Source organism: Artemia sp. Qi Xiang Cuo, chromosome 10, assembly GCF_049724085.1.
Source record: "Artemia sp. Qi Xiang Cuo chromosome 10, ASM4972408v1, whole genome shotgun sequence".
Lineage (NCBI taxonomy): Eukaryota > Metazoa > Arthropoda > Branchiopoda > Anostraca > Artemiidae > Artemia > Artemia sp. Qi Xiang Cuo.
The window spans coordinates 50,493,382-50,521,324 of NC_142803.1; the positions used below are offsets into that span (position 1 = coordinate 50,493,382).

General features: G+C 31.8%; 2 protein-coding genes across 2 annotated transcripts in view; one reads left to right on the forward strand and one right to left on the reverse strand.

Annotated features, from left to right (window-relative positions):
- Positions 1 to 4,643, reverse strand: part of LOC148947858 (uncharacterized) — a 10,193-nt gene extending 5,550 nt beyond the window's left edge. The window contains exon 1 of the mRNA XM_089095120.1: positions 4,532 to 4,643. Coding sequence (XP_088951246.1) covers positions 4,532 to 4,567 — 36 coding nt within the window. The 5' untranslated portion in view covers positions 4,568 to 4,643. The remainder of the gene's footprint in view (positions 1 to 4,531) is intronic.
- Positions 1 to 27,943, forward strand: part of Cpsf5 (cleavage and polyadenylation specificity factor subunit 5) — a 198,019-nt gene that overhangs the window by 34,226 nt on the left and 135,850 nt on the right. The window contains exon 4 of the mRNA XM_089095121.1: positions 19,886 to 20,051. Within this exon, the coding sequence (XP_088951247.1) occupies positions 19,886 to 20,051 (166 nt within the window). The remainder of the gene's footprint in view (positions 1 to 19,885; positions 20,052 to 27,943) is intronic.

The following is a 27,943-nucleotide window of genomic DNA, read 5'->3' on the forward strand; positions in this document are numbered from 1 at the left end:
AAATTACGGAAACTCGCATCACTACCTTTACAAAATAAGTAGGTTATTTGGGTATTTTTGAATGCTATATGCTTTAATTTAATTGCGTGTGATGTAACCACAGTGGTCAACCTAACCATTACTTATTTTGTCAAATTGAAGTTGGGCAAATTTTAGGCATTACTTAAGCGTGCGATTTCACGGAAAGTCAACAAGTCATAAACAGTTCTATTTGCTCGAGAACCTAATTCGGTATGGTTTTCGAACTCAAGCCACTTTTCTAGCCAAATTATGACCCCAAGTGGAACCACAAGTCTGTCTAATTATGGAGGACAACTTTGCTTGTTAAGGGAATGCCCCCTTTAGTCCAAGAACTACAAAATATATTTTAGAATTTAAAGAATTCATCCGTAAGTGGAATAAAAAGACCTATTTTTGGTTGACTTTACTTATGTAAATAATAAATCGAATTTTGCATAGGGTGTATCAAACTATTAGATTAGTTATGATTTTGTAAATAGAATAATATTCACTGCTTTTTGCCAATTGAGGTTTGTTCGGAAAAGTAGCTTTTGGCTGGTAGAAACTGTAGGCCATCTAGACTGTTCGATGTTGGAGCTAAAAAGTTTTACACATGGTTTTCGGCCATTGCAAATCACCTTTCGATTGAGTATGAGCTCTTTGATTCGGATTGTGTTGTCGTTTTAAAAATTGGCTTTGGTGGTTGGTGTAAAATTGTGTCTCCAGAAAGCGCTCTCCGTTTTGGCATAACGCACATTTGCTTGGTAACTGAAGCTGCAATGAATCACTTCAAAAAAAAGGAAAGGAAAAAGGAACGGTGTTATCCCAGGAAAATAGGCTTTTTTCAGGTCCTATAACTTTAGGAGATACTTGTTCTAATGTTTAAAATTTCAGTTTCTTTTCTGTCATTGTCAAGGAGCTGCGGAGGTTGTACTACTTGTCTCCGTTAAGAGCTGTGGTATATTCTAGGATAGGGATACCGTCCAACGGAGGATCAAGGTCACCAAGACTTTCACCTAAGCAACTACTTCATCAAGAAATGGGATATTTTCAGGCAATACCTCATACACTTGTCAAAATCCTGGGTTTTGCCAAATTCCTGGGTCCTATGGGCTATTATATAGGAGGGTGTTTATTTTCTCCCTGCACACAGGTATACTTAATAGTTGTATGCAACTACGTTCTTTTTTGGCGCGGTCTTTGTTCAGAGGTAACCCTAAGAGCCTTTTGCTGCTTTTCTATGTATTATTCCTTCCTTTCCCCCTCCTTAGTCTCTTCATACAGTGATTGGAGGGTATCCAGCCCTCTTCCTGTATCTTTTTTGCTACTCAGCCCACCGTAAGCCCTTAAGACATTCGGTCCAATATCCATTTTGTTCAGGATAAGGATTACCTGACCCCCATAACCTCTGGTGCAAGGCTCGTAAATATTTTAAATTGTCAGTTGTTTACACATAAGTCTCACAATGAGAAAACTCTTAAGTATTCGTTCATCTAAGGGATTATTCTCTAGTCAAGAGCATCATACATATCTTGTGGGAGCGGGTGAGTGTTAGGGGACTGTAAGTGTGCTTTGTCCCTGATCAGTTTGAAACTTACAGTCGTAAATTCTTGGGCCAAGAGGGACAAAATTTAGAAAAAATCAATTTAGGGTCTATCTCCCCCCCTCCCCAAAATAAAATGAGACCCAACACAATTTTTTTACTACTTGCTTGAAATTTGTATCTTTAAGTAGTTGGACTAAATGGACCACAATTCAGGAAAAACAATGTTGATACTCCTGAAAACGGTGCCTGGTATAGAGCTGGAAAAGGGCCAAAACATTTTCTCCGGCCTCTTCGTATGGAGGGGGTCCTTGAAACTTGGAGGAGGCTAATTCAACTGGAAATTAAAAGCTCTAGCGTCCTTTTATTTTCTAAAAGTGATTGGAAGGCATCCGGCCTCTCCGAAATTTTAAGGAAATCATTTTGTTCAGAAACATCAAAAGGTCTAATAGAAGTTGGCATCACTTCCACAGCCCCCTGGGGAGTGGCCTTAGACTATGCAAGTAATCCTTTGTCCACAGGTAGATTTTAGTAGAAAAGGTGACCGTATCTGGTTTTGGTTATTTGATCAGCTGGGAACTCTTAGAAATTGTTTGCTAGGCCTAGATTCCCAAAGTTTCCGAAGGACATGCACTCGAGCTTTAAATTATATGCAATATCTTGGGAACGGCTAGAGGTACCAAGTTGAAACTCTCAAGGGTTTTTTTTTTTGGGGGGGGGCAAAGGGGTGCTAAATTATGACTTGGAGAAGAGAGCAAAGATAATCAAAAGGCATAGTGCGCATCTAGGTTATACAAATTAAATATATACAATATTTTGGTTATGACTCGGGGAATGGAGTTGAAACTTTCAGGTAGTTTTGGGGAAGGAATTGTTGAAGGAATTCCTATTTTGCCAAGGGGGGGGGGGCTAAATATGTTTGTTAATGAACAACGTACACGTTTTTGCACTATTACTCAATATAGTTAAGTAGCGAAATAACTCAAAAATACAATGGTTATCAAAATAGTGTATCTGCAATTTCTTCGGATCAGCTCAATTTCAAATCTTCAGGTTCACTTTTTTTGGTTGGGGGGTGTCATTTGGACTTCAAAATTTCGAAAGAGGATAGAAAGAGAGAGACGGAGGGGCTCCAATCTAACTGAAAGTTTTTGGAATATAAATTCGTGTTTGACCTATAATCTATTAACAGTTAGGTAGTGAGGTAAACTTAAAGTAACTATGTGTTGCTAGGTGATTAAAAACAACGTATCTACACTTTCCTGATAACGGTTTTTGGGATCAAGCAAGGAATGTCGGGGGAGCAAGTGGACATCGTATCTTGAATTTGATGGAGGTCTAAAGTTTATGGCCCCCCATATTTTTAAAACTTTTAGCTCTATAAGACCCTTTAAGACTAGAATATACTACCGATTAAGTAATGATCTAAACAGAAGAGACACTACATGTACCCATGTGATCAAAATCGTGTATCTGCATATTTTGGGCTTAGCGGCACGGGGTTAGGGAGCCAAAACTTTGTGTCCCTATTCACCTAAAAATTTTGGCACTATTAGCCTCAGTAAAACGTTGAATCTGTTCAAGGTGAAGTGATGGAGCAAATAACAAGGTAAAAAGACAGCAAATGCATCTACGTTATCAAAATAATGTATATGTAATATTTTGGGGACGATTGGGGTGATCAAGTTAAAACATTTAGAGAGTGTTTGTGGAGGGGATTGAGACTTCCAAATATTACGTTTATGGAAAGGGATAAGACTAACAAAAGGATTTTATTGCCTAAATATTTGTTTGCTCCAAAAAGGACAAAGGATTTTTTCTTAAATGCTTGCAACTTATATCCATAGAGACACTTATGTACTGATATGTTGACACGTTGGTCAAGGAGGATATGTACAGAAAAAACGCAAACAATTTTATTTCATCAGGAAATGGGCCAAGGTTTGTGCTTCGATCAGCTAAGACTCGTAACACTTTTGTTCTGCCCAGTTACTTGATTTTGAATTCTTCGATCATTCCAGACTAAAAGATTTTGGACGCACCAAAACGAGGCTATTTTCATTTCTGAAAGGCTTGTAACTTACAGGACGCGTAGACAGAGTATAATAGAGCTCAGTTAAGACAAACATATCTTGGAGATTGTTTTTAACATCTTTTGACACCTGAAACGGGCTTGAACTTACAGGGCAAATATACAGAGACAAGAGACCTCGATGAAGACGCAAACTACGCAAAGACGAACCAAAAAATAAATAAATAATAATGTATTGACTCGTAATGCCCAAAATAGGCTCAGATTTCTTTTGTCTCCAATCAGCCAGTAACTGATTGGGCATGTATGGCCAATATTTATGTTCAAGTCAAGGAAATCATCATCGTTATTTTAATGAGGGAGTAGTATAAAATGTTCTTGAAAAAGTCATTATTTGTCAGCTAGAAAATGGAAATCGATTGAGAGATATCAAATTTCATATTTAGTTGTAAAACATTCATATGAATCGATTGTTTTAAGAAAAAAGAAAATTAATAAAAAATACAAAACAAAAAGATACAGCTATTTCTAAGCCTTGAGTCTTATTTGGGCCACCTTGTAATTTAGCTGCTTTAGGTACCGAAACAAAGAAACTTATCATCATCTCGGCATTGGGTAAGTTATAAAGTGGAAACTGGTGCTAGTGTCAACAAACAAAAAAACAACCAGTGCCATCTAGCATTTGACAGTTCTTACCATTTTTTCAAACCTCGTACATGTGTTTTTCGTAGAGACAGAGATCAGACACTCATTACTACACCAGTTTTGCAAATTACACTAAATTTGCCTTATTAATACGCTGAAAATTTCTAAGAGACGGCAAGCTCTAGATGGTTTTGGTGTTTTTTCGATACGAATGCTAGATTCTATCCTTTTAAGTTACCTATAGTTTTCGTGTTTAAATGCAACACTACCAATTTAGAGTAAGTAAGGTGAAAAAAAAAACAAAAAACTACCTGTAGCTGAAGCATGTTCCCTATCCCAGATGTCATTCAGCACTAATTCATTTGAACGATGAAGTATCTGAATAAATGGAATCCTTTACGCATTTCCCAATGTCCAAGGTTGGATGCATTTTTGCAATGTTAGGAAATAAATCAAATATTTTAAGTTTTGTGGTTAGAGCCGGCATGCGCCTAAGCCATTTGTCAAATTATGGTTAAAATGAATACTGTTCAAACTAGGAAGCTTTTGGTAAAATTGTTATGATTGCCTCAGTCAAGGATGGTCAAGTTGAAAAGAAAACTTATCAGATTTTTGTTGCAAATATATTACAATTGATATAATAGTAACAGGTTGTTCCGACTATGTAAGTATAGTATATATGCTACTGTGAAAGACCGAAATCGGAGAATGTCGACATTCACCGGTGAATGTCCGAAATTAATTTTTTTTTATCCTCGAATTTAGTCAGCCTTGCCAGTCTACTTTTTCAGTTTTATGCAAGGTTCGATGGTGACAGGTAAGGTTAGATCAGGTTGGGTTTGGTAACTTTTACCATCAAACCTTGAGACTGACAAGACTGACAAAGGTGACTGAATCCAAGCAGAGAAAAAGGAATGTCGGACGTTTACCGATGAATACCAGTTTTCGGTCTTTCAACGTAACATATACATTGTTGAAAAATTTCTTTAATTTCGCCACGAAAAATTAATCGCATCGTTGGGCCCGTGAAATTTATAATTATACAAATAACTTGTAAGGGTACTATTACCAAGTGAATTTACTACAAATTTAGTCAATTAATAAACACATTTCGTATACTAAGCAAAAATTACTTAGCAATATTCAAAAATTACTTATAAAACATTTCTAGTAAAACTACTCACATTTGAATTGCAAGTCCTGGTTTTATTAAGTAAAATTGCTAATTTTCGAAGTAAAGTTCCTAGTTTTCGAAGAAAAATTTACTAGTTTTCCAAAAAAAAAATAAAAAAATCAAGGATTAATTGAATAAACGGAAATTTATTATGACTGTTACTGTTACCCAGCTGCGAATTCAGTGCTAAAAACGTTCGATAATTAATAATCTTATGGCTGAAAGTCTATTGAATTTCATTCTATTTCAACAATAAAGAAAATTAAATAAATAGGAATTGTTTAACCATTTTTAAGCCCCTCTCCCCTCTTGCCACCCTCCCAAGCATTCCTCCACCCTATTACTTGCAATGGCAAACGTTAGTGTAATATTAATAAGAAAGCATATTTGGAAAGCAATAAATTTGGAAAAAAATTTATTGCCATTGATTTGTTCTTTTTTTCCGAAATTTTTTCGCAGTTTTATGTATTTTATGCCTTCGCGATTAGTCGTTCCTTATACAATATTGTTAAGTATTTACCTTATTTTGTTTCTAACATTAGCTTTCTATTAATTTTTCCGTACAGTTGGAATTTCGTGGGGGAGGGGGGACTAGCTAAAACAGGAGGAAAGGAGAAATATATGGTCAGTACCGATTATGGAAATAACTATAAAAGCAGTAATATTTTACTTGGATTAAAGGAACTTGACGCCCGTATACGTGCACGTTCCTAATCAGCACCTGATGTATGCGTATCAGAACAGCTATTATTAGTCGGAATGAATTGTATTTTGGAACTTTACTACCGATTTGGGATGAGTAGTCAGCGAAAATCAAAGGTTAAGAACAGATTAATTTCAATACAGATGTGATACTGTCATTTCAAAGTAATTTGTATAATCAAACAGTTCGTGGTAACGAACTATAAGTAAGGATAGATGTATCAAGGATAAGATATATTAAAATAAGTAAGGATAAGATAAGTAAGGATAAGATATATCAAAAGAATCGACTTATTGTCCTGACTTCAAATATATAAGTTTCACAAAGTTTAGTTTTACCCACTAAAGGCTATGAGCCTGAGAATATTGGCCTGATTTTCGAAAAAAAGGGAAATGCCCCTAAAAGTCATAGAATCTTAACGAAAATTATACCATCTGATTCAGCGTATCAGGAAACCCTACTGTAGAGGATTAAAGCTCCAATCTGCAAAAATGTGGAATTTGTATTTTTTGTCAGAAGAAAGATCACGGGTGCGTGTTTATTTGTTTTTTCCCCATGGGTAATGGTATCGACCCAGTGGTCCTAGAATGACGTGATACGGGTTATTTTAATGAAAATTAAAAGTTCTAGTGCCCTTTTTAAGTTACCAAAAATATTGGTGGGCCACTAGGCTCCCTACCCCACCCAATTGTTTTCCCAGTATCGTCTGATCAACATTTTAAGATAGCCATTTTGTTCATCATAGTTGAAAGGCCCAATAATTGTGCATTTGGATATGAAATGCCCCCCACAGCCCCAGGGGAAAGGTTCTTAATTTATAAAATTTGCCCATTGTTTACGCATAATATTTGTTGTTGGAAAGTATGTATACATTTACGGGTTGGTGGTGGACGAATTTTCTGTTGGGTGTTTTTCCAGGGGTGAATTTTCCATGTGGAAGGAAGTTTCTAGGGGTGAACTTTGTCAGGGGAAATTATACACTCGGGAAATTTGCCAGAATTCCTATAGAAGATTCTTCTTATACGATTTGCTTTCTCTTTTCCGTATCAATTTTACGCGTGGAGTTGAAGCGCAATTGCCCGGGGTAAATTTTCACCGGAATTGAATTGTCTAGAGGCTATTTCCGTGGGGAGGGGGATTTCTCCGTGTAGGTGGGGCCACCCTGACTTTATTTAAAAAACTATCAAGAATTAAATTTAAAAAAAACAACAAGTTTTTTCAACTGAAAGTAAGGAGCAACATTAAAATTTAAAGCGAACAGAAATTGAAGAAGATGACCTCCTGATTAACACCTCGCTTTTTGCGTTAAAGTTTGAATTTTGCCACATTTGCTTAAGAATGACTCATAAAACAGAATGTTCGTTTAACCAAAATGACAAGAAACTTTTTGAAAAGTACTAAAAAATGTTAGTGTTAAGAGCGAGGTGTTGAGGAGGGAGAATTCTCCTTCATATACGTAATAATTTCCATTCGTTTTAAGTTTTAATGTTACTCCTAACTTTCAGATGAATTTTTTTTTATATTTAATAACTTGTTGTAACGACCCCACGAAATCTAAGAAAGTTTGCTTAAGCGTTGTCTCAGGAGGGCAATGAAAATTGGCTATAAACATAAAAATGAAAACAGTAAATCAAGTTGCTAACTTAGGGGTCCAAGTACTAATTAACATGAAGTTTGCCTTGTGAAGAAATGTACTAACATTGTCTGGGCAATCTTCAGATGAACCCTAACAACTTTAAAGTATTCTGGAATAAAAGAATATAAAGAGAATATTAATTTGATATTACCCCCCCCCCTCTGATTGGTCTTAGTTGATAGCCTTAATAAAATTGTCATGTGAAAATCCAATCAAAATCCATCGACCATCGCAACAGTTGCTGAGATATATATTCCGATCTAGAATCAAAGTTTTGAAACTGAGAAACTGGGGTTAGCCTGATTTTTACCTTCCTGTACAAAATCTTAAGTAAAGCAGCGTTTTAGAATAATTTGATTTTGCATGTCCCCTTTTTAGGATGCTGTGTCTTGCCTACAACTTATGAGTAATATAATTTACTACTACTAACAACTCACCGCAGCACCAAGCCGCCTGAGTCCATCATAGCTACTTACGCTCCTCCTCCATTCCAATTTATTCAAAGCCTCCCTCTTTACACCCTCCGGGGAAGTTTCCGTTTCCCTTAAGTCTTTCTTAATGGCATCCTCCCACTTCAGCCGCAGACGCCCTGCTTTCTGTTTAGCCCAAGACGGTTGGCTGGAAAGGACCTTGTAACAGCGTTGTGGATAAAGCCACGCCTGGAATCTTCCGGGACTGAGGTTCATTCCCGCCGTCTGTTGCAAGGAAGTGGCCAAAGTGCTTACACTTTGAGTCTCGTTTTTTAAATAGCATGTAGTAAGACAATAATTAGGATAATCATACAGCTTTGAAATTTGGAGAGTGGTCCCACAATTTTAGTGACCAGATCACTGCCATTTTTAAAATACACTTATATTTATGTACAAGAAGCATCTTCTCAAAATTATTATGTTGCTATGAATAAGCTCCACACAGCCATAGAAGAATTACTCAGTATATAGGCGATTCAGGTGCGTATGTAAAAACCTTCTTACAAATAAGAGGGTCTTTTTTCTGGGTATAAAAATTTTCTTCACAAGAAGAAGATTATGTGTAAAAATATGTTGTTACTGCACTTCGCCTTTCCGCCATGACCATGTTAATGATTTAGTAGAAAAAATAGTAGTTAGGTATGAGAATTGTGTCTTGTGACATTAAATCAAGGGGAGGCTAGTGTGTGTCGAATGGCATGGATCGTTGAGTTTTAGCCATTGCCGACGTTTTTCCCCCGTAAGGAAAAACAGACCTTCTAGTCCCCCTCCTAGAAGGGAAAGGTTACATAAAACTAATCAAATTTTAAAAATATTTGATCAAATTGCTTGGTAAAATATGTTATTTAACCTGATTAGATTTGAAACTGCTGACCCAAACGGTAAGAATTAAGATAATGTACAGTCATTTTTATACGTATTTTTTGTTATCTTCATATGGTACTGAAATTTTGCCCGTCAATTCACTAATATTCTCTGAATTTGATATCAGTTTTTTTTTTATATCGAAGCTTAGATTAATTTCTATGTGATATTTCTTTTTTTCCTCCAAATATCAGTGAACAAAGGAAAGAAGATATAAATTTCAGTTTTGTATCAAAACTGAACACGGTGACAACTTAAACCTTATTATTTTTATATTCATTAATTTTATAATAACTTTAATTAAGAATTTTTAATAATTAAATCATTAATAATTTTAATTTGAAATATGTAATCTTGAAATAAATAAATATCTAAGTATTTTATCTTAATTATTTTAGTAATTTAATTATTCAATAATTTCAGTTAATATTTATAGTTTTGCTGGTCTCCTAATGGCTAGAATGGTCGGAACAAGATTCGAGGGTTGTCTCTTTCCAACCTTCGCTATAATAAAGGCTATAAAGAAAGGTGGATGAATTAAATCATTAATAATTTTAATTTGAAATCAATAATCTTGAAATAAATAAATATCTAAGTATTTTATCCTAATTATTTTAATAATTTAATTATTCAATAATTTCAGTTAATATTTATAGTTTTGCTGGTCTCCTAATGGCTAGAATGGTCGGAACAAGATACGAGGGTTGTCTCTTTCCAACCTTCGCTATAATAAAGGCTATAAAGAAAGGTGGATGAATTAAATCATTAATAATTTTAATTTGAAATCAATAATCTTGAAATAAATAGATATATAAGTATTTTATCCTAATTATTTTAATAATTTAATTATTCAATAATTTCAGTTAATATTTATAGTTTTGCTGGTCTCCTAATGGCTAGAATGGTCGGAACAAGATACGAGGGTTGTCTCTTTCCAACCTTCGCTATAATAAAGGCTATAAAGAAAGGTGGATGAATTAAATCATTAATAATTTTAATTTGAAATCAATAATCTTGAAATAAATAAATATCTAAGTATTTTATCCTAATTATTTTAATAATTTAATTATTCAATAATTTCAGTTAATATTTATAGTTTTGCTGGTCTCCTAATGGCTAGAATGGTCGGAACAAGATACGAGGGTTGTCTCTTTCCAACCTTCGCTATAATAAAGGCTATAAAGAAAGGTGGATGAATTAAATCATTAATAATTTTAATTTGAAATCAATAATCTTGAAATAAATAAATATCTAAGTATTTTATCCTAATTATTTTAATAATTTAATTATTCAATAATTTCAGTTAATATTTATAGTTTTGCTGGTCTCCTAATGGCTAGAATGGTCGGAACAAGATACGAGGGTTGTCTCTTTCCAACCTTCGCTATAATAAAGGCTATAAAGAAAGGTGGATGAATTAAATCATTAATAATTTTAATTTGAAATCAATAATCTTGAAATAAATAAATATCTAAGTATTTTATCCTAATTATTTTAATAATTTAATTATTCAATAATTTCAGTTAATATTTATAGTTTTGCTGGTCTCCTAATGGCTAGAATGGTCGGAACAAGATACGAGGGTTGTCTCTTTCCAACCTTCTCTATAATAAAGGCTATAAAGAAAGGTGGATGAATTAAATCATTAATAATTTTAATTTGAAATCAATAATCTTGAAATAAATAAATATCTAAGTATTTTATCCTAATTATTTTAATAATTTAATTATTCAATAATTTCAGTTAATATTTATAGTTTTGCTGGTCTCCTAATGGCTAGAATGGTCGGAACAAGATACGAGGGTTGTCTCTTTCCAACCTTCTCTATAATAAAGGCTATAAAGAAAGGTGGATGAATTAAATCATTAATAATTTTAATTTGAAATCAATAATCTTGAAATAAATAAATATCTAAGTATTTTATCCTAATTATTTTAATAATTTAATTATTCAATAATTTCAGTTAATAGTTATAGTTTTGCTGGTCTCCTAATGGCTAGAATGGTCGGAACAAGATACGAGGGTTGTCTCTTTCCAACCTTCGCTATAATAAAGGCTATAAAGAAAGGTGGATGAATTAAATCATTAATAATTTTAATTTGAAATCAATAATCTTGAAATAAATAAATATCTAAGTATTTTATCCTAATTATTTTAATAATTTAATTATTCAATAATTTCAGTTAATATTTATAGTTTTGCTGGTCTCCTAATGGCTAGAATGGTCGGAACAAGATACGAGGGTTGTCTCTTTCTAACCTTCTCTATAATAAAGGCTATAAAGAAAGGTGGATGAATTAAATCATTAATAATTTTAATTTGAAATCAATAATCTTGAAATAAATAAATATATAAGTATTTTATCCTAATTATTTTAATAATTTAATTATTCAATAATTTCAGTTAATATTTATAGTTTTGCTGGTCTCCTAATGGCTAGAATGGTCGGAACAAGATACGAGGGTTGTCTCTTTCCAACCTTCTCTATAATAAAGGCTATAAAGAAAGGTGGATGAATTAAATCATTAATAATTTTAATTTGAAATCAATAATCTTGAAATAAATAAATATCTAAGTATTTTATCCTAATTATTTTAATAATTTAATTATTCAATAATTTCAGTTAATATTTATAGTTTTGCTGGTCTCCTAATGGCTAGAATGGTCGGAACAAGATACGAGGGTTGTCTCTTTCCAACCTTCGCTATAATAAAGGCTATAAAGAAAGGTGGATGAATTAAATCATTAATAATTTTAATTTGAAATCAATAATCTTGAAATAAATAAATATCTAAGTATTTTATCCTAATTATTTTAATAATTTAATTATTCAATAATTTCAGTTAATATTTATAGTTTTGCTGGTCTCCTAATGGCTAGAATGGTCGGAACAAGATACGAGGGTTGTCTCTTTCCAACCTTCGCTATAATAAAGGCTATAAAGAAAGGTGGATGAATTAAATCATTAATAATTTTAATTTGAAATCAATAATCTTGAAATAAATAGATATCTAAGTATTTTATCCTAATTATTTTAATAATTTAATTATTCAATAATTTCAGTTAATATTTATAGTTTTGCTGGTCTCCTAATGGCTAGAATGGTCGGAACAAGATACGAGGGTTGTCTCTTTCCAACCTTCGCTATAATAAAGGCTATAAAGAAAGGTGGATGAATTAAATCATTAATAATTTTAATTTGAAATCAATAATCTTGAAATAAATAAATATCTAAGTATTTTATCCTAATTATTTTAATAATTTAATTATTCAATAATTTCAGTTAATATTTATAGTTTTGCTGGTCTCCTAATGGCTAGAATGGTCGGAACAAGATACGAGGGTTGTCTCTTTCCAACCTTCGCTATAATAAAGGCTATAAAGAAAGGTGGATGAATTAAATCATTAATAATTTTAATTTGAAATCAATAATCTTGAAATAAATAAATATCTATGTATTTTATCCTAATTATTTTAATAATTTAATTATTCAATAATTTCAGTTAATATTTATAGTTTTGCTGGTCTCCTAATGGCTAGAATGGTCGGAACAAGATACGAGGGTTGTCTCTTTCCAACCTTCGCTATAATAAAGGCTATAAAGAAAGGTGGATGAATTAAATCATTAATAATTTTAATTTGAAATCAATAATCTTGAAATAAATAAATATCTAAGTATTTTATCCTAATTATTTTAATAATTTAATTATTCAATAATTTCAGTTAATATTTATAGTTTTGCTGGTCTCCTAATGGCTAGAATGGTCGGAACAAGATACGAGGGTTGTCTCTTTCCAACCTTCTCTATAATAAAGGCTATAAAGAAAGGTGGATGAATTAAATCATTAATAATTTTAATTTGAAATCAATAATCTTGAAATAAATAAATATCTAAGTATTTTATCCTAATTATTTTAATAATTTAATTATTCAATAATTTCAGTTAATATTTATAGTTTTGCTGGTCTCCTAATGGCTAGAATGGTCGGAACAAGATACGAGGGTTGTCTCTTTCCAACCTTCTCTATAATAAAGGCTATAAAGAAAGGTGGATGAATTAAATCATTAACAATTTTAATTTGAAATCAATAATCTTGAAATAAATAAATATCTAAGTATTTTATCCTAATTATTTTAATAATTTAATTATTCAATAATTTTCTGTTAATATTTATAGTTTTGCTGGTCTCCTAATGGCTAGAATGGTCGGAACAAGATACGAGGGTTGTCTCTTTCCAACCTTCGCTATAATAAAGGCTATAAAGAAAGGTGGATGAATTAAATCATTAATAATTTTAATTTGAAATCAATAATCTTGAAATAAATAGATATCTAAGTATTTTATCCTAATTATTTTAATAATTTAATTATTCAATAATTTCAGTTAATATTTATAGTTTTGCTGGTCTCCTAATGGCTAGAATGGTCGGAACAAGATACGAGGGTTGTCTCTTTCCAACCTTCGCTGTAATAAAGGCTATAAAGAAAGGTGGATGAATTAAATCATTAATAATTTTAATTTGAAATCAATAATCTTGAAATAAATAAATATCTAAGTATTTTATCCTAATTATTTTAATAATTTAAATATTCAATAATTTCAGTTAATATTTATAGTTTTGCTGGTCTCCTAATGGCTAGAATGGTCGGAACAAGATACGAGGGTTGTCTCTTTCCAACCTTCTCTATAATAAAGGCTATAAAGAAAGGTGGATGAATTAAATCATTAATAATTTTAATTTGAAATCAATAATCTTGAAATAAATAAATATCTAAGTATTTTATCCTAATTATTTTAATAATTTAATTATTCAATAATTTCAGTTAATATTTATAGTTTTGCTGGTCTCCTAATGGCAAGAATGGTCGGAACAAGATACGAGGGTTGTCTCTTTCCAACCTTCGCTATAATAAAGGCTATAAAGAAAGGTGGATGAATTAAATCATTAATAATTTTAATTTGAAATCAATAATCTTGAAATAAATAAATATCTAAGTATTTTATCCTAATTATTTTAATAATTTAATTATTCAATAATTTCAGTTAATATTTATAGTTTTGCTGGTCTCCTAATGGCTAGAATGGTCGGAACAAGATACGAGGGTTGTCTCTTTCCAACCTTCTCTATAATAAAGGCTATAAAGAAAGGTGGATGAATTAAATCATTAATAATTTTAATTTGAAATCAATAATCTTGAAATAAATAAATATCTAAGTATTTTATCCTAATTATTTTAATAATTTAATTATTCAATAATTTCAGTTAATATTTATAGTTTTGCTGGTCTCCTAATGGCTAGAATGGTCGGAACAAGATACGAGGGTTGTCTCTTTCCAACCTTCTCTATAATAAAGGCTATAAAAAAAGGTGGATGAATTAAATCATTAATAATTTTAATTTGAAATCAATAATCTTGAAATAAATAAATATCTAAGTATTTTATCCTAATTATTTTAATAATTTAATTATTCAATAATTTCAGTTAATATTTATAGTTTTGCTGGTCTCCTAATGGCTAGAATGGTCGGAACAAGATACGAGGGTTGTCTCTTTCCAACCTTCTCTATAATAAAGGCTATAAAGAAAGGTGGATGAATTAAATCATTAATAATTTTAATTTGAAATCAATAATCTTGAAATAATTAAATATCTAAGTATTTTATCCTAATTATTTTAATAATTTAATTATTCAATAATTTCAGTTAATATTTATAGTTTTGCTGGTCTCCTAATGGCTAGAATGGTCGGAACAAGATACGAGGGTTGTCTCTTTCCAACCTTCGCTATAATAAAGGCTTTAAAGAAAGGTGGATGAATTAAATCATTAATAATTTTAATTTGAAATCAATAATCTTGAAATAAATAAATATCTAAGTATTTTATCCTAATTATTTTAATAATTTAATTATTCAATAATTTCAGTTAATATTTATAGTTTTGCTGGTCTCCTAATGGCTAGAATGGTCGGAACAAGATACGAGGGTTGTCTCTTTCCAACCTTCTCTATAATAAAGGCTATAAAGAAAGGTGGATGAATTAAATCATTAATAATTTTAATTTGAAATCAATAATCTTGAAATAAATAAATATCTAAGTATTTTATCCTAATTATTTTAATAATTTAATTATTCAATAATTTCAGTTAATATTTATAGTTTTGCTGGTCTCCTAATGGCTAGAATGGTCGGAACAAGATACGAGGGTTGTCTCTTTCCAACCTTCGCTATAATAAAGGCTATAAAGAAAGGTGGATGAATTAAATCATTAATAATTTTAATTTGAAATCAATAATCTTGAAATAAATAAATATCTAAGTATTTTATCCTAATTATTTTAATAATTTAATTATTCAATAATTTCAGTTAGTATTTATAGTTTTGCTGGTCTCCTAATGGCTAGAATTGTCGGAACAAGATACGAGGGTTGTCTCTTTCCAACCTTCGCTATAATAAAGGCTATAAAGAAAGGTGGATGAATTAAATCATTAATAATTTTAATTTGAAATCAATAATCTTGAAATAAATAAATATCTAAGTATTTTATCCTAATTATTTTAATAATTTAATTATTCAATAATTTCAGTTAATATTTATAGTTTTGCTGGTCTCCTAATGGCTAGAATGGTCGGAACAAGATACGAGGGTTGTCTCTTTCCAACCTTCGCTATAATAAAGGCTATAAAGAAAGGTGGATGAATTAAATCATTAATAATTTTAATTTGAAATCAATAATCTTGAAATAAATAAATATCTAAGTATTTTATCCTAATTATTTTAATAATTTAATTATTCAATAATTTCAGTTAATATTTATAGTTTTGCTGGTCTCCTAATGGCTAGAATGGTCGGAACAAGATACGAGGGTTGTCTCTTTCCAACCTTCGCTATAATAAAGGCTATAAAGAAAGGTGGATGAATTAAATCATTAATAATTTTAATTTGAAATCAATAATCTTGAAATAAATAAATATCTAAGTATTTTATCCTCATTATTTTAATAATTTAATTATTCAATAATTTCAGTTAATATTTATAGTTTTGCTGGTCTCCTAATGGCTAGAATGGTCGGAACAAGATACGAGGGTTGTCTCTTTCCAACCTTCGCTATAATAAAGGCTATAAAGAAAGGTGGATGAATTAAATCATTAATAATTTTAATTTGAAATCAATAATCTTGAAATAAATAAATATCTAAGTATTTTATCCTAATTATTTTAATAATTTAATTATTCAATAATTTCAGTTAATATTTATAGTTTTGCTGGTCTCCTAATGGCTAGAATGGTCGGAACAAGATACGAGGGTTGTCTCTTTCCAACCTTCGCTATAATAAAGGCTATAAAGAAAGGTGGATGAATTAAATTATTAATAATTTTAATTTGAAATCAATAATCTTGAAATAAATAAATATCTAAGTATTTTATCCTAATTATTTTAATAATTTAATTATTCAATAATTTCAGTTAATATTTATAGTTTTGCTGGTCTCCTAATGGCTAGAATGGTCGGAACAAGATACGAGGGTTGTCTCTTTCCAACCTTCGCTATAATAAAGGCTATAAAGAAAGGTGGATGAATTAAATCATTTATAATTTTAATTTGAAATAATCTTGAAATAAATAGATATCTAAGTATTTTATCCTAATTATTTTAATAATTTAATTATTCAATAATTTCAGTTAATATTTATAGTTTTGCTGGTCTCCTAATGGCTAGAATGGTCGGAACAAGATACGAGGGTTGTCTCTTTCCAACCTTCGCTATAATAAAGGCTATAAAGAAAGGTGGATGAATTAAATCATTAATAATTTTAATTTGAAATCAATAATCTTGAAATAAATAAATATCTAAGTATTTTATCTTAATTATTTTAATAATTTAATTATTCAATAATTTCAGTTAATATTTATAGTATTGCTGGTCTCTTAATGGCTAGAATGGTCGGAACAAGATACGAGCGTTGTCTCTTTCCAACCTTCGCTATAATAAAGGCTATAAAGAAAGGTGGATGAAATATAAGAAATTATTTACAATCAAGGTTTACAATTGCAAATGTAATTTACAATCAAGGTTACTTCTGTACATAATTACCTTGACGATTGAGGTATTTGCCATGTCTGCTACCCTCTTCATAACGTGTCGGAACATATTTGACAAAACAACAAGCAAGGTTGATAATGTAAAAATAATAGGGGGCTACCAAATTCTTGGGGGAGGAGAGGATAATAAGGGTCTTGGAAATCACTTGTACATATTTGATTATCCAATATAAGAGAGTTTGAGAACTAGCTTTGAATAATAATGAGAAAGTGAGGTCTTTACGAAAATTTGAATTACAAAACAGAATCGATTAAAGATTCAGGGAGAATATACCTGATTTCGATTCCCAACCTTGGGAAACCCCGATTTTTCTTCTTTTCTTTTCCTCGACACTGGCTCGCTGTTCCATCTCTACAGTACCTGGTACATTCAAACAAATTTGTTAAAAGGAAAGGAGGAAAGATTAAAGCAAAATATGTCTGCTGCGGGACAAGACGTGAACGGTTCACCCGGCATCTAGAAGACTCCGTATGGCTGACTCCCATTTGTGGCGAACATGTGCCAGCTCTTCAGCAACCCGGAGCTTGCGGCTCTCCACTTTCTGCCAAACTTCCGGAATCCACCAATGGCATCGGGGTGGTTTTTGACAGTTGCCCACCAATTCTTCAATTGACCGCCAGGATGTCTGCGTCAAACTGATAGAGGGGCAGCTAGAAGCACTTATTTGATGCGGTCATTGGGTCTTTTCAGGACATGAGAAAACCAACGCAGTCTTTTCTGTTTGACAATCGTGGCTGTGGGCTGGATGTTACAGCAGCGCTGACGCACATCAGCATTTGAGGTTCTGTCGGAGTGTTAAATCCTTAATGTGTTTAGTAAACAGCGGTGGTCAAAGACTTCCATATTATGGAGATGAAGCGCCTATAGCAAAATGTGGAAAACAAATCTTGAAATTTCCATGGGGGAAATTTTCAAAAAAGGTTTTCTGAGAATAAGAGAATAAAAGTCAGCTCTATAATTGACCCTTGATTATGCGTAGGATATTTTGTGACGTTCAAAAATTTCCTCTGGGGTTTCCAGAGAGGAAATGTGGAAAGTGTTGCTTCCAGGAAATGTGCATTAAAAAAAGGATGGGGGTGGAAATGTGTGACAAGGATGTCAATAATTAACCAAACTGTTTATTTAAAAAAAGGGTAAAAAGAGAAAAAACAGAATGAGGGCGCCAGAAAAATCTTGGGGGATGGGGGTGGCATTAGTATTAATGTCCTCTCCGGCTCTACAGAAGACTGATAGCTAAACGTAAGATTATCTAGATATCATGTGTTATACAAAAATTGGACCTTTTTTGTATGGATTATTCATAATTTGACCCGAAGAAAAAGCGAAAGTTATAATTAAGATAGTGAAAAAATATATGTGCTAATAGAAGCTCGAATTTTTCGATTTTACTTCTGAAAGCTTTTGTCAGCGCAAAAAGAAAATTTTAAACGAAACACCTTAATCATACTAGAAAAAAACACAATGTACAACAAAAAGAAAAATGAATGAAATTTACATCCCAGTTCAAATTTTAAATTGCGAGCTTCTTTCGTTTTGTCGTTTTTCTTCTTGTTGTTTCGTCTTTTCTGTATCGTTGTATCATTTTGTTGTATCTTTTATAGCTGTTTATTCTACTTTTTTTCTTTTTTCTTCTCTTCATCAAGGCTTTCAGACGTGAAGGTGACTTATTCGCGCTTTTATTAGTATTTATTATTTTTCTGCCCTAGCTGAAAGTTTACCCTGTATTAGGTATTTTTGTTTCATATTCATCTTGAAAGGAAAGGTGGCGTGGTCTGATTCATTTATTTACTCAATTTGCTTATTTAATCGCATTATGATTCATCAGCGGCATACAACAAAGAAGTTTAGCATCTCTAGTGATTTATGACTTTTTGACTAGTTTACTATCTTTAGTGACCGTTAATTTACCATTTTTACTATCTTTACCATAAAGTTTACCAACTCTAGTGATATGTAGTTTAACATCTTTAGTTATTTATGACTTAATTACTTGTTTACCATCTTTAGTGATCTTTAGTTTACCATTTATACTGATCTTTAGTTTACCATCTTTAGTGATCTTTAGTTTATTATCTTTAGTTATTTATGACTGGTTTACCATCTTTAGTGATCTTTAGTTTACCATCTTTAGTGATCTTTAGTTTAGCATCTTTACCATGAAGTTTACCATCTTTAGTGGTTTATGACTAGTTTAAAGGGTTCTTTTTCCCGGTTAAGTTATTTTCTCAGTGGCTATTTATTTTAGTTTTTTTACGACCTATTTGGAATACTCTGGATATTGTTTATACGTTAATATAAAATATTAATATAAATTGTTAATATAAATTGTTAACATAAAATATTATCTGGATTTTGAGGTCAATAAGTAGACGAGATGCAAATAAGACAAAATATGTTGCTTTGTCAGACGCAAGATTCGTAGGTCAGCGCTTTAATGCTTTTTCTGTTTAGTCTAGTGATTTTTGCAAGATCTCTCCTGATTTTTTTTTCGAGCCAATGGTCATCACGAAATACAATTGTTACATTGTGTATAATATAAGAAGAATACTCAATGTATTTAATAATAATAATATTTTATATTAGTAATAATGATGATACTATTAATAATAAATGTAACTTGATTGATGTTGGTAATGAAAGTAATAGTACTAATGACTTAATACATAATATTTAATAATAATAAGATAAAAAATTATATTAAAATACTGCTATTTTAGACGTTGGGACGACAAGATGGGGTTGCAAATGAATGGATCGTTGAAGATACCCTTGGGAACTGGTGGAGACCCAATTTTGAGCCACCTCAATACCCTTATGTTCCTCCGCATATCACAAAGCCCAAAGAGCATAAGAAATTATTTCTGGTGCAACTCCCAGAAAAAGGCAAGTCAGTTTTTTTATTGCAAGATTTATGCCAAGAATCGGATATTGCGAGACCGTATAATCGCCTGCAGGAAATCTGAAACAAGACAATCTGAGACCAGAACAGTTTTGTTTTTCTGATCCTGAAATTTCAGATCTCTATTGTATTGAATGTATGGTGTACGATATACCTGAAAGCAGACAACCTTTTAGGCTGTGGATGTCTGGCTACAGAAAACAAAATAAAAAACAAAACAAAAAACAAACAAAAATTAAGGTAAGAACCACCTTCTCAAGTGATGCCTGTAAAATTGTCCCTGTTACAAGTCCCTATGCAAGTTAACAGGGAGGCAGTTGAAATTAAGAAGAACATCCACCAAAAATTTGCCCTTATAGGAATGCTGTATTCCTATAAGGAATACAGCTTGTGTATGGAATGTATACCTATTTTATTCTCATTTATTGCGGTCTTATCAGTTTTGATTTTTACTATTGTCCACATGTCGCAACCTAATGAAATTTTCTGTACTTCAAAACCCGCAAAGGGATTAGTACTCGAAAAAACCAGGTAGAAAAATATTCTCAATGAAACTTCGACCTTCCATTCAATATCGGCGTTTATTATTCTGTCTACTTTTTACTACAGTTCTCAGTTTTGTTTTGAGTTTTTTTTTTATCTTTTTTCGTGGATTTTTATCTAATTTTTATTCTCTTGAACCCGACGGCAGCAAAGTAGAGGTCTCGACCGATCTGTTTGTGTTTTTTTTTCGCTGGCTCAGAGTTATTTGCGATTTTATTTTCATTGTCCTACATTTTCTATATTTTATCGCATTGTCGTGCTAAGCCAGCGTGGTCTTAAAACTGACTTACTAAAGAACTATAAATTTAGAAGTAGCTAGATTTTTTTTTGTAAAATAAAATTGTCCAAAGAAAACGACAACCAACACAAAAAGAAAAAAGAATAATAACAACACAAAACAAACAAATAGATACATTTCACATTTTAAGTACTTTCAGAACTGCAATTACTTTAATTGTCTGACTAATTACCGACAAGACAAACGAACGTCACTAATACAAGATATATTTCTCCTTTTTAAAGTCAGTTTTTTCTTTCTTGTGTCTTGGTTTTTGTTTTCTTCAGATGATTTTATTTTTTAAAAGTTGTTTCTTTTTCCTTCATTTTTTTTCGGTGACATCCTCAAACACATAATTACTGAGCTTTTCTTCATTTCTGAATAGATGTCTCAGAACTTTGTTTGGATGTTTGTTAGGGAAAAAGCTCCCAGATGTGGAGTCGAAATATTTGGATTTTTTTATGATTTTTTTTTTATCTTTTGTTTTTGTAAATATTGACTTTTTTAGGAGTTCTTTTTAAAGTTAAAAAGGAAAGAAAACATAAGTTTCCCACTTTGTATAAACACAAGTTTTTTCAATGTTGGGAAATCGAATGGAACGAAAGATGTGACATTTTGTACGCTATCTATGATTTCTGAGAAAAATTAATGTTTCTATAGATGGCAATATTGGTTAGACGGTTTTGATACACTGTAGAGGTGCTAACTAAGTCGAAATTCTTACGAAGTTCAGATTCTAGTGTGCTTTCACATTATGCTGTAGAAGTGTAGACCCTTTCACACTAGCAAAAATTAATACTTTTGCTGCTTTATATAACGTTACAGAGGAATTTTTTCCGTGACGTGACGTCTGTGAAGTCTAAAGTGGCAGTTGTAGCCTATCTGGTGCCCGGGGCAAAATCTTGATTACCCCCCTCCCCCCTCTCTGACTAACAAAAAATTTTCAGGCCAAATTTTAACGAATTATTATTTATTTGTAAAATTATTTTCAGCTTATTAATTAATTAATAATTTTTTTGTAATTTACTATTTGAATTATATAATTTTTATTAGTTATTTTAATTTACTAATTGCGCCCTTACCTTATCTTCATAAAAATAAAATTTCAAAATTACAAAATGATTATAACAGTCAGATTATTTATTTGAAATTTCCCTAAAATTTCTGCGCCCGGAGCAAGTGACCCCTCTGTCCCTCCTCTAAAACCACCTCTGGAAGTGCACCCCAGTTCCGCATGGAATTTAACGTAGCTTTTGTTCCGATAGGGAAAGCAGTAAAACGGAATTTCTGGATTAGTGGCTAATAAATTCGGAAAATATATAAATTAGGAATAAGCCTTTTCCCAAAAATCTTTCACACATGATCAGAGATTGAACCCCTATCTCCGTCTTATAAATTTAGTTTTTGAATAATTTTCTTGTGATTATTATGATGATTTCAGACGATGATTGTGATGGTGTTATATATTTTTATATTAGCCTAGGGTGAAAAGACTTGTGCAATTGTGAAAGCTATTCTTAACGTGACATAACTTAACTACTCAGCATAGAAAATTACATACGTAGTATGAAAACCGTTTAAGATTTATGCTGAAAAAAAAAAATCGAAATATATAACTGTCCAAATAATTTTCAAGTGAGATTGAACATTGACAATATTTTTGATTGTAAGAAATTAGCTTAAGCGTAAAGTTTTTCTGTAAAATGTTGTGAAACATTTTTGACTCCAGCTCTTCTTATGTATATTTTCTAGACGCAAGCTGTTTCGAATTGATCAATTACATCGTGACATAAACGTTTGTCATGTTTATCTTGTGATCGAAAATAGACTAACGACTGACCGTTTTTCAAACAGTAAGCTGTACGAAAAAAGTAGTTCGGTCCCACTTTTTAGGTCTATAATGAGAGGAAGGTTGAGATGGCTAGGGCAGGTTCTGCCGATGAAAGATGACAGATTGCCAAAGATCGTCCTTTGGCTGTTGCATCTTAAAGTGTATACGAGGTAGAGAAAGTGGAACGTAAACCATACTGATGGTTAGTTATGAGAGAATTTCCTGCAGTCGTATTAGTACTAAATACAAATGAAGAGAGTTTACAATGCACTGTCCTTTCAACAACCTTAGAGATGACAGGAAGAAGAGAAATGGGTCTATAGTCTGGAATTAGAAATGAATAGCTTTTTAGCAGTTTTACGTTTTCCTTGGAACTTCTTCTTAAAAGTTCAAGGGATCCACTTTTTGAATTCTCATTTGTACTTTCTTGTCTTTAATTGGCTTGACTTTTTTTTTCTTGACGGTCTTTCAACAAGAACTTGTATTTCGCAACTTTGTAGCTTTCGGCAATTACCTTTCGAGGCAAATCAATAAGGAAGCATTTAGCGGTTTAGTAATCCCATCAATCAATGCTCCAAGTCTGTGAGCAATATAATTAATCTTGCTCAAAATTGAGAAAAATATATCCAACCTCATTTGTTTTGTTTTTTATTTTTGAAGTACATAGGAGTTTCTATGACTTACTAATTGATACTCTAGGGCTGGTAGTAATGCTTAATTGACCCAGCTGAAAAATTGAGAAAAATGCATTGAACTCTTGCTCTCCCACTGCAAATGCATTACGCTCTCCCACTCTCATAGGCCAAAGGGCCTCTGCGGGGGTCTAAAGTTCTGTAATTTATTTCTGTGTTTATTTAGAATAAATTGATTGATTGATTGATTTATTGATAACACGTTTTGGCTTTTGAACGGTTAAAATACATCATTTTGAATCAAGAATGTTTTAAGATAAAATAGAACTGTCAACAGGGGCGGTTTTATAAGAGGAACAGAGAAGATATTTGCCCCCGGTGCAGAAATTTTAGGGACACACAATTTCAAATAAATAATCTAGCGGTTATGATCATTTTGTATATTTTTTTAATTTTGTTCTATTAAAATAAAGTAGAGGGCGCAGTTAATACATTAAAATAATTAAAAAATTAATAAAATAAAACAAATTAAGAATAATTAAATAATAATAATTGAAATGGTTGATTTAAAATAATTAAAAATAATTTAAATAATAAACTAAATTTAATTAATAAATTGAAAAAAATTTTATTAGTAAATGATTTTTTTTTAATTTGGCCTCAAATTTTGTGGGATTCAGAAAGGGGCCCTAGTCAAGATTTTTTCTTGGGCGCAAGAGAGGCCAGAACCGCAATTTACTGTCGAAATAAATTTCAGTTTGTTGAAAGATGCCAATGTTTCTCTTGGTATCCTTGTGAGGGTGTTTCCCAATCTTCTTTCATTTATTAGGTCATTTTCTTTTTCGGATCTCTTTTATTGATCAGACTTGTTGATTTTCTAGCGAATCTATAAGTCTTTTTCAGTAACCCAATAACCATTTCGGATAATAGTACACATTATTTTCGGATTATATAACCCCCGGAAATATCCCTTCAATGAGGATGGGAATACTAAGTAGGGATAGATATAGGATCCCTTTTTTCTTATCAACTTTTATTCTTGACTGCAGTTCGGAAAAATAGATTAGAATCTTCTTATTTTGCTGTCTCGGGAATCTTGGGCAATTTGCGAAAGATGAGATCCTTTGAAAATTCCTTACAGAGAAAATATAATCCTTTATTGAGATTAAATTTTGGATATTCGTAATTTTTGTTTCAAATTACCCCAATGGTATTAGAGTTTATCACAAAGAATATTGAAGTACCAAGAAGAACGAAAAGGAAATTTGATTGTTTAATTGGTTAAGTGGAAACTTACTCAACCACGTATATTTTGAAAATTAGGAAAAAGTTGGCAACTCAATTTTTGATTCAAGTCTTTGGTAGTAACTGGCGAGAAATTTGAAAAAAAGAAATGTGGCTTATAAATGAGCTAAGGACGTATGACACCTAACAGCTGAAGAAGGTGTAGGTTTCCTTTTAGGGTTTAGTTGTCTTCAGAAATTAACAGATTGCCAACGTTCGAATTTTTACAGACGAGAAGCATTTGCAAATTTAATTAGTTGTTTTGCTTATATATTTTTGCGGTTCGACGTGGCGTCACTGTCTAAAGTGTGGCACTGCCTTAAAAACTTCATAGGCTTGACTAAAGTTTTTAAGTTTGTACTTAATAGTACTTTTAAAGTTTGACTTTCTATCCCAATTCTTCATGAACGACTTCTGAAACACAAAGACCGTTTAATTAGAAAATTAAATTAAATTTTAATTAAATTTTTAATTAAATTTTAATTGATTTTTTTAAGTACTAAAAAACTAGCGTGAAGAGTGAGGTATTGAGGAGAGGGCACACCCCCTCATATACGGAACAATTTCTGTTCGTTTTAAGTTTTAATGTTATTCCTTACTTTCACCTGAAAACACTTGTTTTTTTGTATAATTGGTCATCAGACAAAAAAAGAAATATAGTAGCATGAAAAAAGGAGACATGTCATTGCTTCCCGTGTGAAAAGGTGAATTTCTTTGTTGTCATAGATAATTCTCGTATATGAGGTTGATGAAGATTCCATTCGTGTAGATTTAATTTCAATATAATGCCATTTTTCTGAGGTTTCAGTATAGTTTTCAAAATCCTTATAAATAATTTTTCGCAATAAACGGTTAGAATTAAGATCAATCGAACTAATAGTTCCCTTTTTGAATCAGCTTCAAATGCGAGTACTTGGCCCTTTGGCATTTTTTTTTTTAAAGCGTTTCTAAACTTTCGGTTACTATGGGCTGGACTTCGTTCTTTACTATGTTACGGTGCATACCGTGACTAAGAAGATCTATCTTGTTAAACAAACTTTAATCATATTTATGTATTTAGATTTTTTCTTGAAACCGGCACTATAGTTTGTTTTTACAAAAAATGACGTGCTACCATTTTTTGGTGGGAAAAACGATCTAGATGAGTCACGACTTGAGGAAAATTACTTTCCCCATTCTAGTCCCCTTAAGAATTTTCATAAATGGTCTGCTGACTGAAATTAGAAACCCCTGAACACAAAATACTTGAAATAGATTGCATTGAGGTAGTAATCTGGTGCTATAGCTAAAAAAAGGATAGTTTTTTTTTGTAAAACTGCTGTGCTGATAAGGGGCTTGGCTAATAAATTGTGTATGCTGAGATTGCTTAATTAATTAGCGAATAGCCTGAGAGTGATCAGTTGGATCTTTAACATTTAGATAAATAGTATTAAACTTAAAATATTGTTAATCAGGCATGTTGACGTCTATAATGTCTATAATGTCACGTCTAGGTTTTCAATTCGCGATGTTGTTCCGTTAGTTTGGGAGAGTTTGCCAGAGGATTTGAGGAATGTTGGGGGTTTGCAGGAATTTCGTAAATTGTTAAAGAACCATCGTTTTGATGTGTATATTTTGAATGGATTATTCTGGGCCAGTTAAGTTAAGTTTTTGAGGAGGGTTTAGTTGCAGCTGAATATGATTATAAATATTATATTTTTGTTAGGTGCTACTTGGATGTTCGGTGGTTTTCGGTTCCGGTCATTTAAGCTCTAATTATGTTTTTTTTTCTCTCTTTTTTATATTGTTTTTTTTTTGGTTTATTGATTTATTAGGTGGGTTTTACTCCGCACAATCTTTCTTAAGGAATACTATTATTTATACTTTATTTCTTAAATAAAACCAGTGTTACTTTACTTTTACTTTACTTTAATGAAGATACTAGAAAGGTATGACTCGGAATCGAGGGGGTTGAGCTTTTTTTTAAATTTCTTGTAATGAAAATACCGGAACAAAGATTTTTGAAATCTTGTTAATATAAGTATATTGATTTATTTTCTGCATTATAATATAACGTTTTAATGTAGCTAAAGTTGTTTTGCGATTAAAATTGTCTTTCTTTTCACCGAGCGAAGGTGGGTCCCCTGTTAGTGGTAGGAATAACCTCAATAAGTACTCTTTTATGAATAAAACTTCTCTAGTATCTTACAGTGTGCCGAAAAAAGAAAATAGAAAAATCCTTCAATGCAGCAAAACTGTACTATTTCAAAGGGCTGCAACGGATTCGGCAAAAATGAAAGATGTCTTTTGTTTTCTGACGAAACAGTCCGCAGGAAAAATATAGTATATCCCCCAATAATTCTGGCTCTTCCGTACCTGTATCAGCCTATTTACATTGCACAGTTTTAGTACGATGCAGACTTTTTTGAATTGGTGATGTCGATACTGTATGCTAGATTAAAAAAAACAACAAAAACAAGTTTTTTTAACTGAAAGTAAGGAACGACGTTAAAACTTAAAACGAACAGAAATTATCCCGTATATGAAAGGGACTGTCCTCTCCTCAACGCCTCGCTCTTTACGCTAAAGTTTTTATTGTTTAAAAAAATAGAGTTGTGAGAAAGTCAAACTCTAGCGTAGAGCTCTTTCTCAGGCACGTAACTTTTGATGGGTAAGACTAAACTTGATGAACTTGAACTAAACTTGTATATTTGAAATCAGCATTAAAATCGGATTCTTTTGATGTATCTATTGGTATCAAAATTCCGTTTTTTAGAGTTTCGGTTACCATTGAGCCGGGTCGCTCCTTACTTACAGTTCGTTACCACGAACTGTTTCATAAATTTTGTTGACATACATCAAACAGTTCGTGGTAACGTACTGTAAGTAAGGAGCGACCCGGCTCAATGGTAACCGAAACTCTAGAAAACGGTATTTTGATACAAATAGATTCACCAAAATAATCAGATTTTAATGTTGATTTCAAATGTATAAGTTTCATCAAGTTTAGTCCTCATCAACAGTCAACAGTTAAGCGCCTAAGAAAATTTGGCTTATTTTTAAAAAAAGAGGGGAAAGACCCCTTAAAGGTTATAGAAACTGAATGAAAATCACACCATCGTATTCCGCGTATCAGAAAATTTTGTTGTAGAGGTTTTAAGCTCGTATCTACAAAAATGTGGAACTTTGTATTTTTTGCCAGAAGAAAGATCACGGGAGCGTGTTTATTTGTTTTTTTTCCTCCATGGGTGATCGTATCGACCCAGTGTTCCTAGAATATCGTAGGAGGGCTCATTGGAATGGAAATTAAAAGTTTTAGTGCCCTTTTTA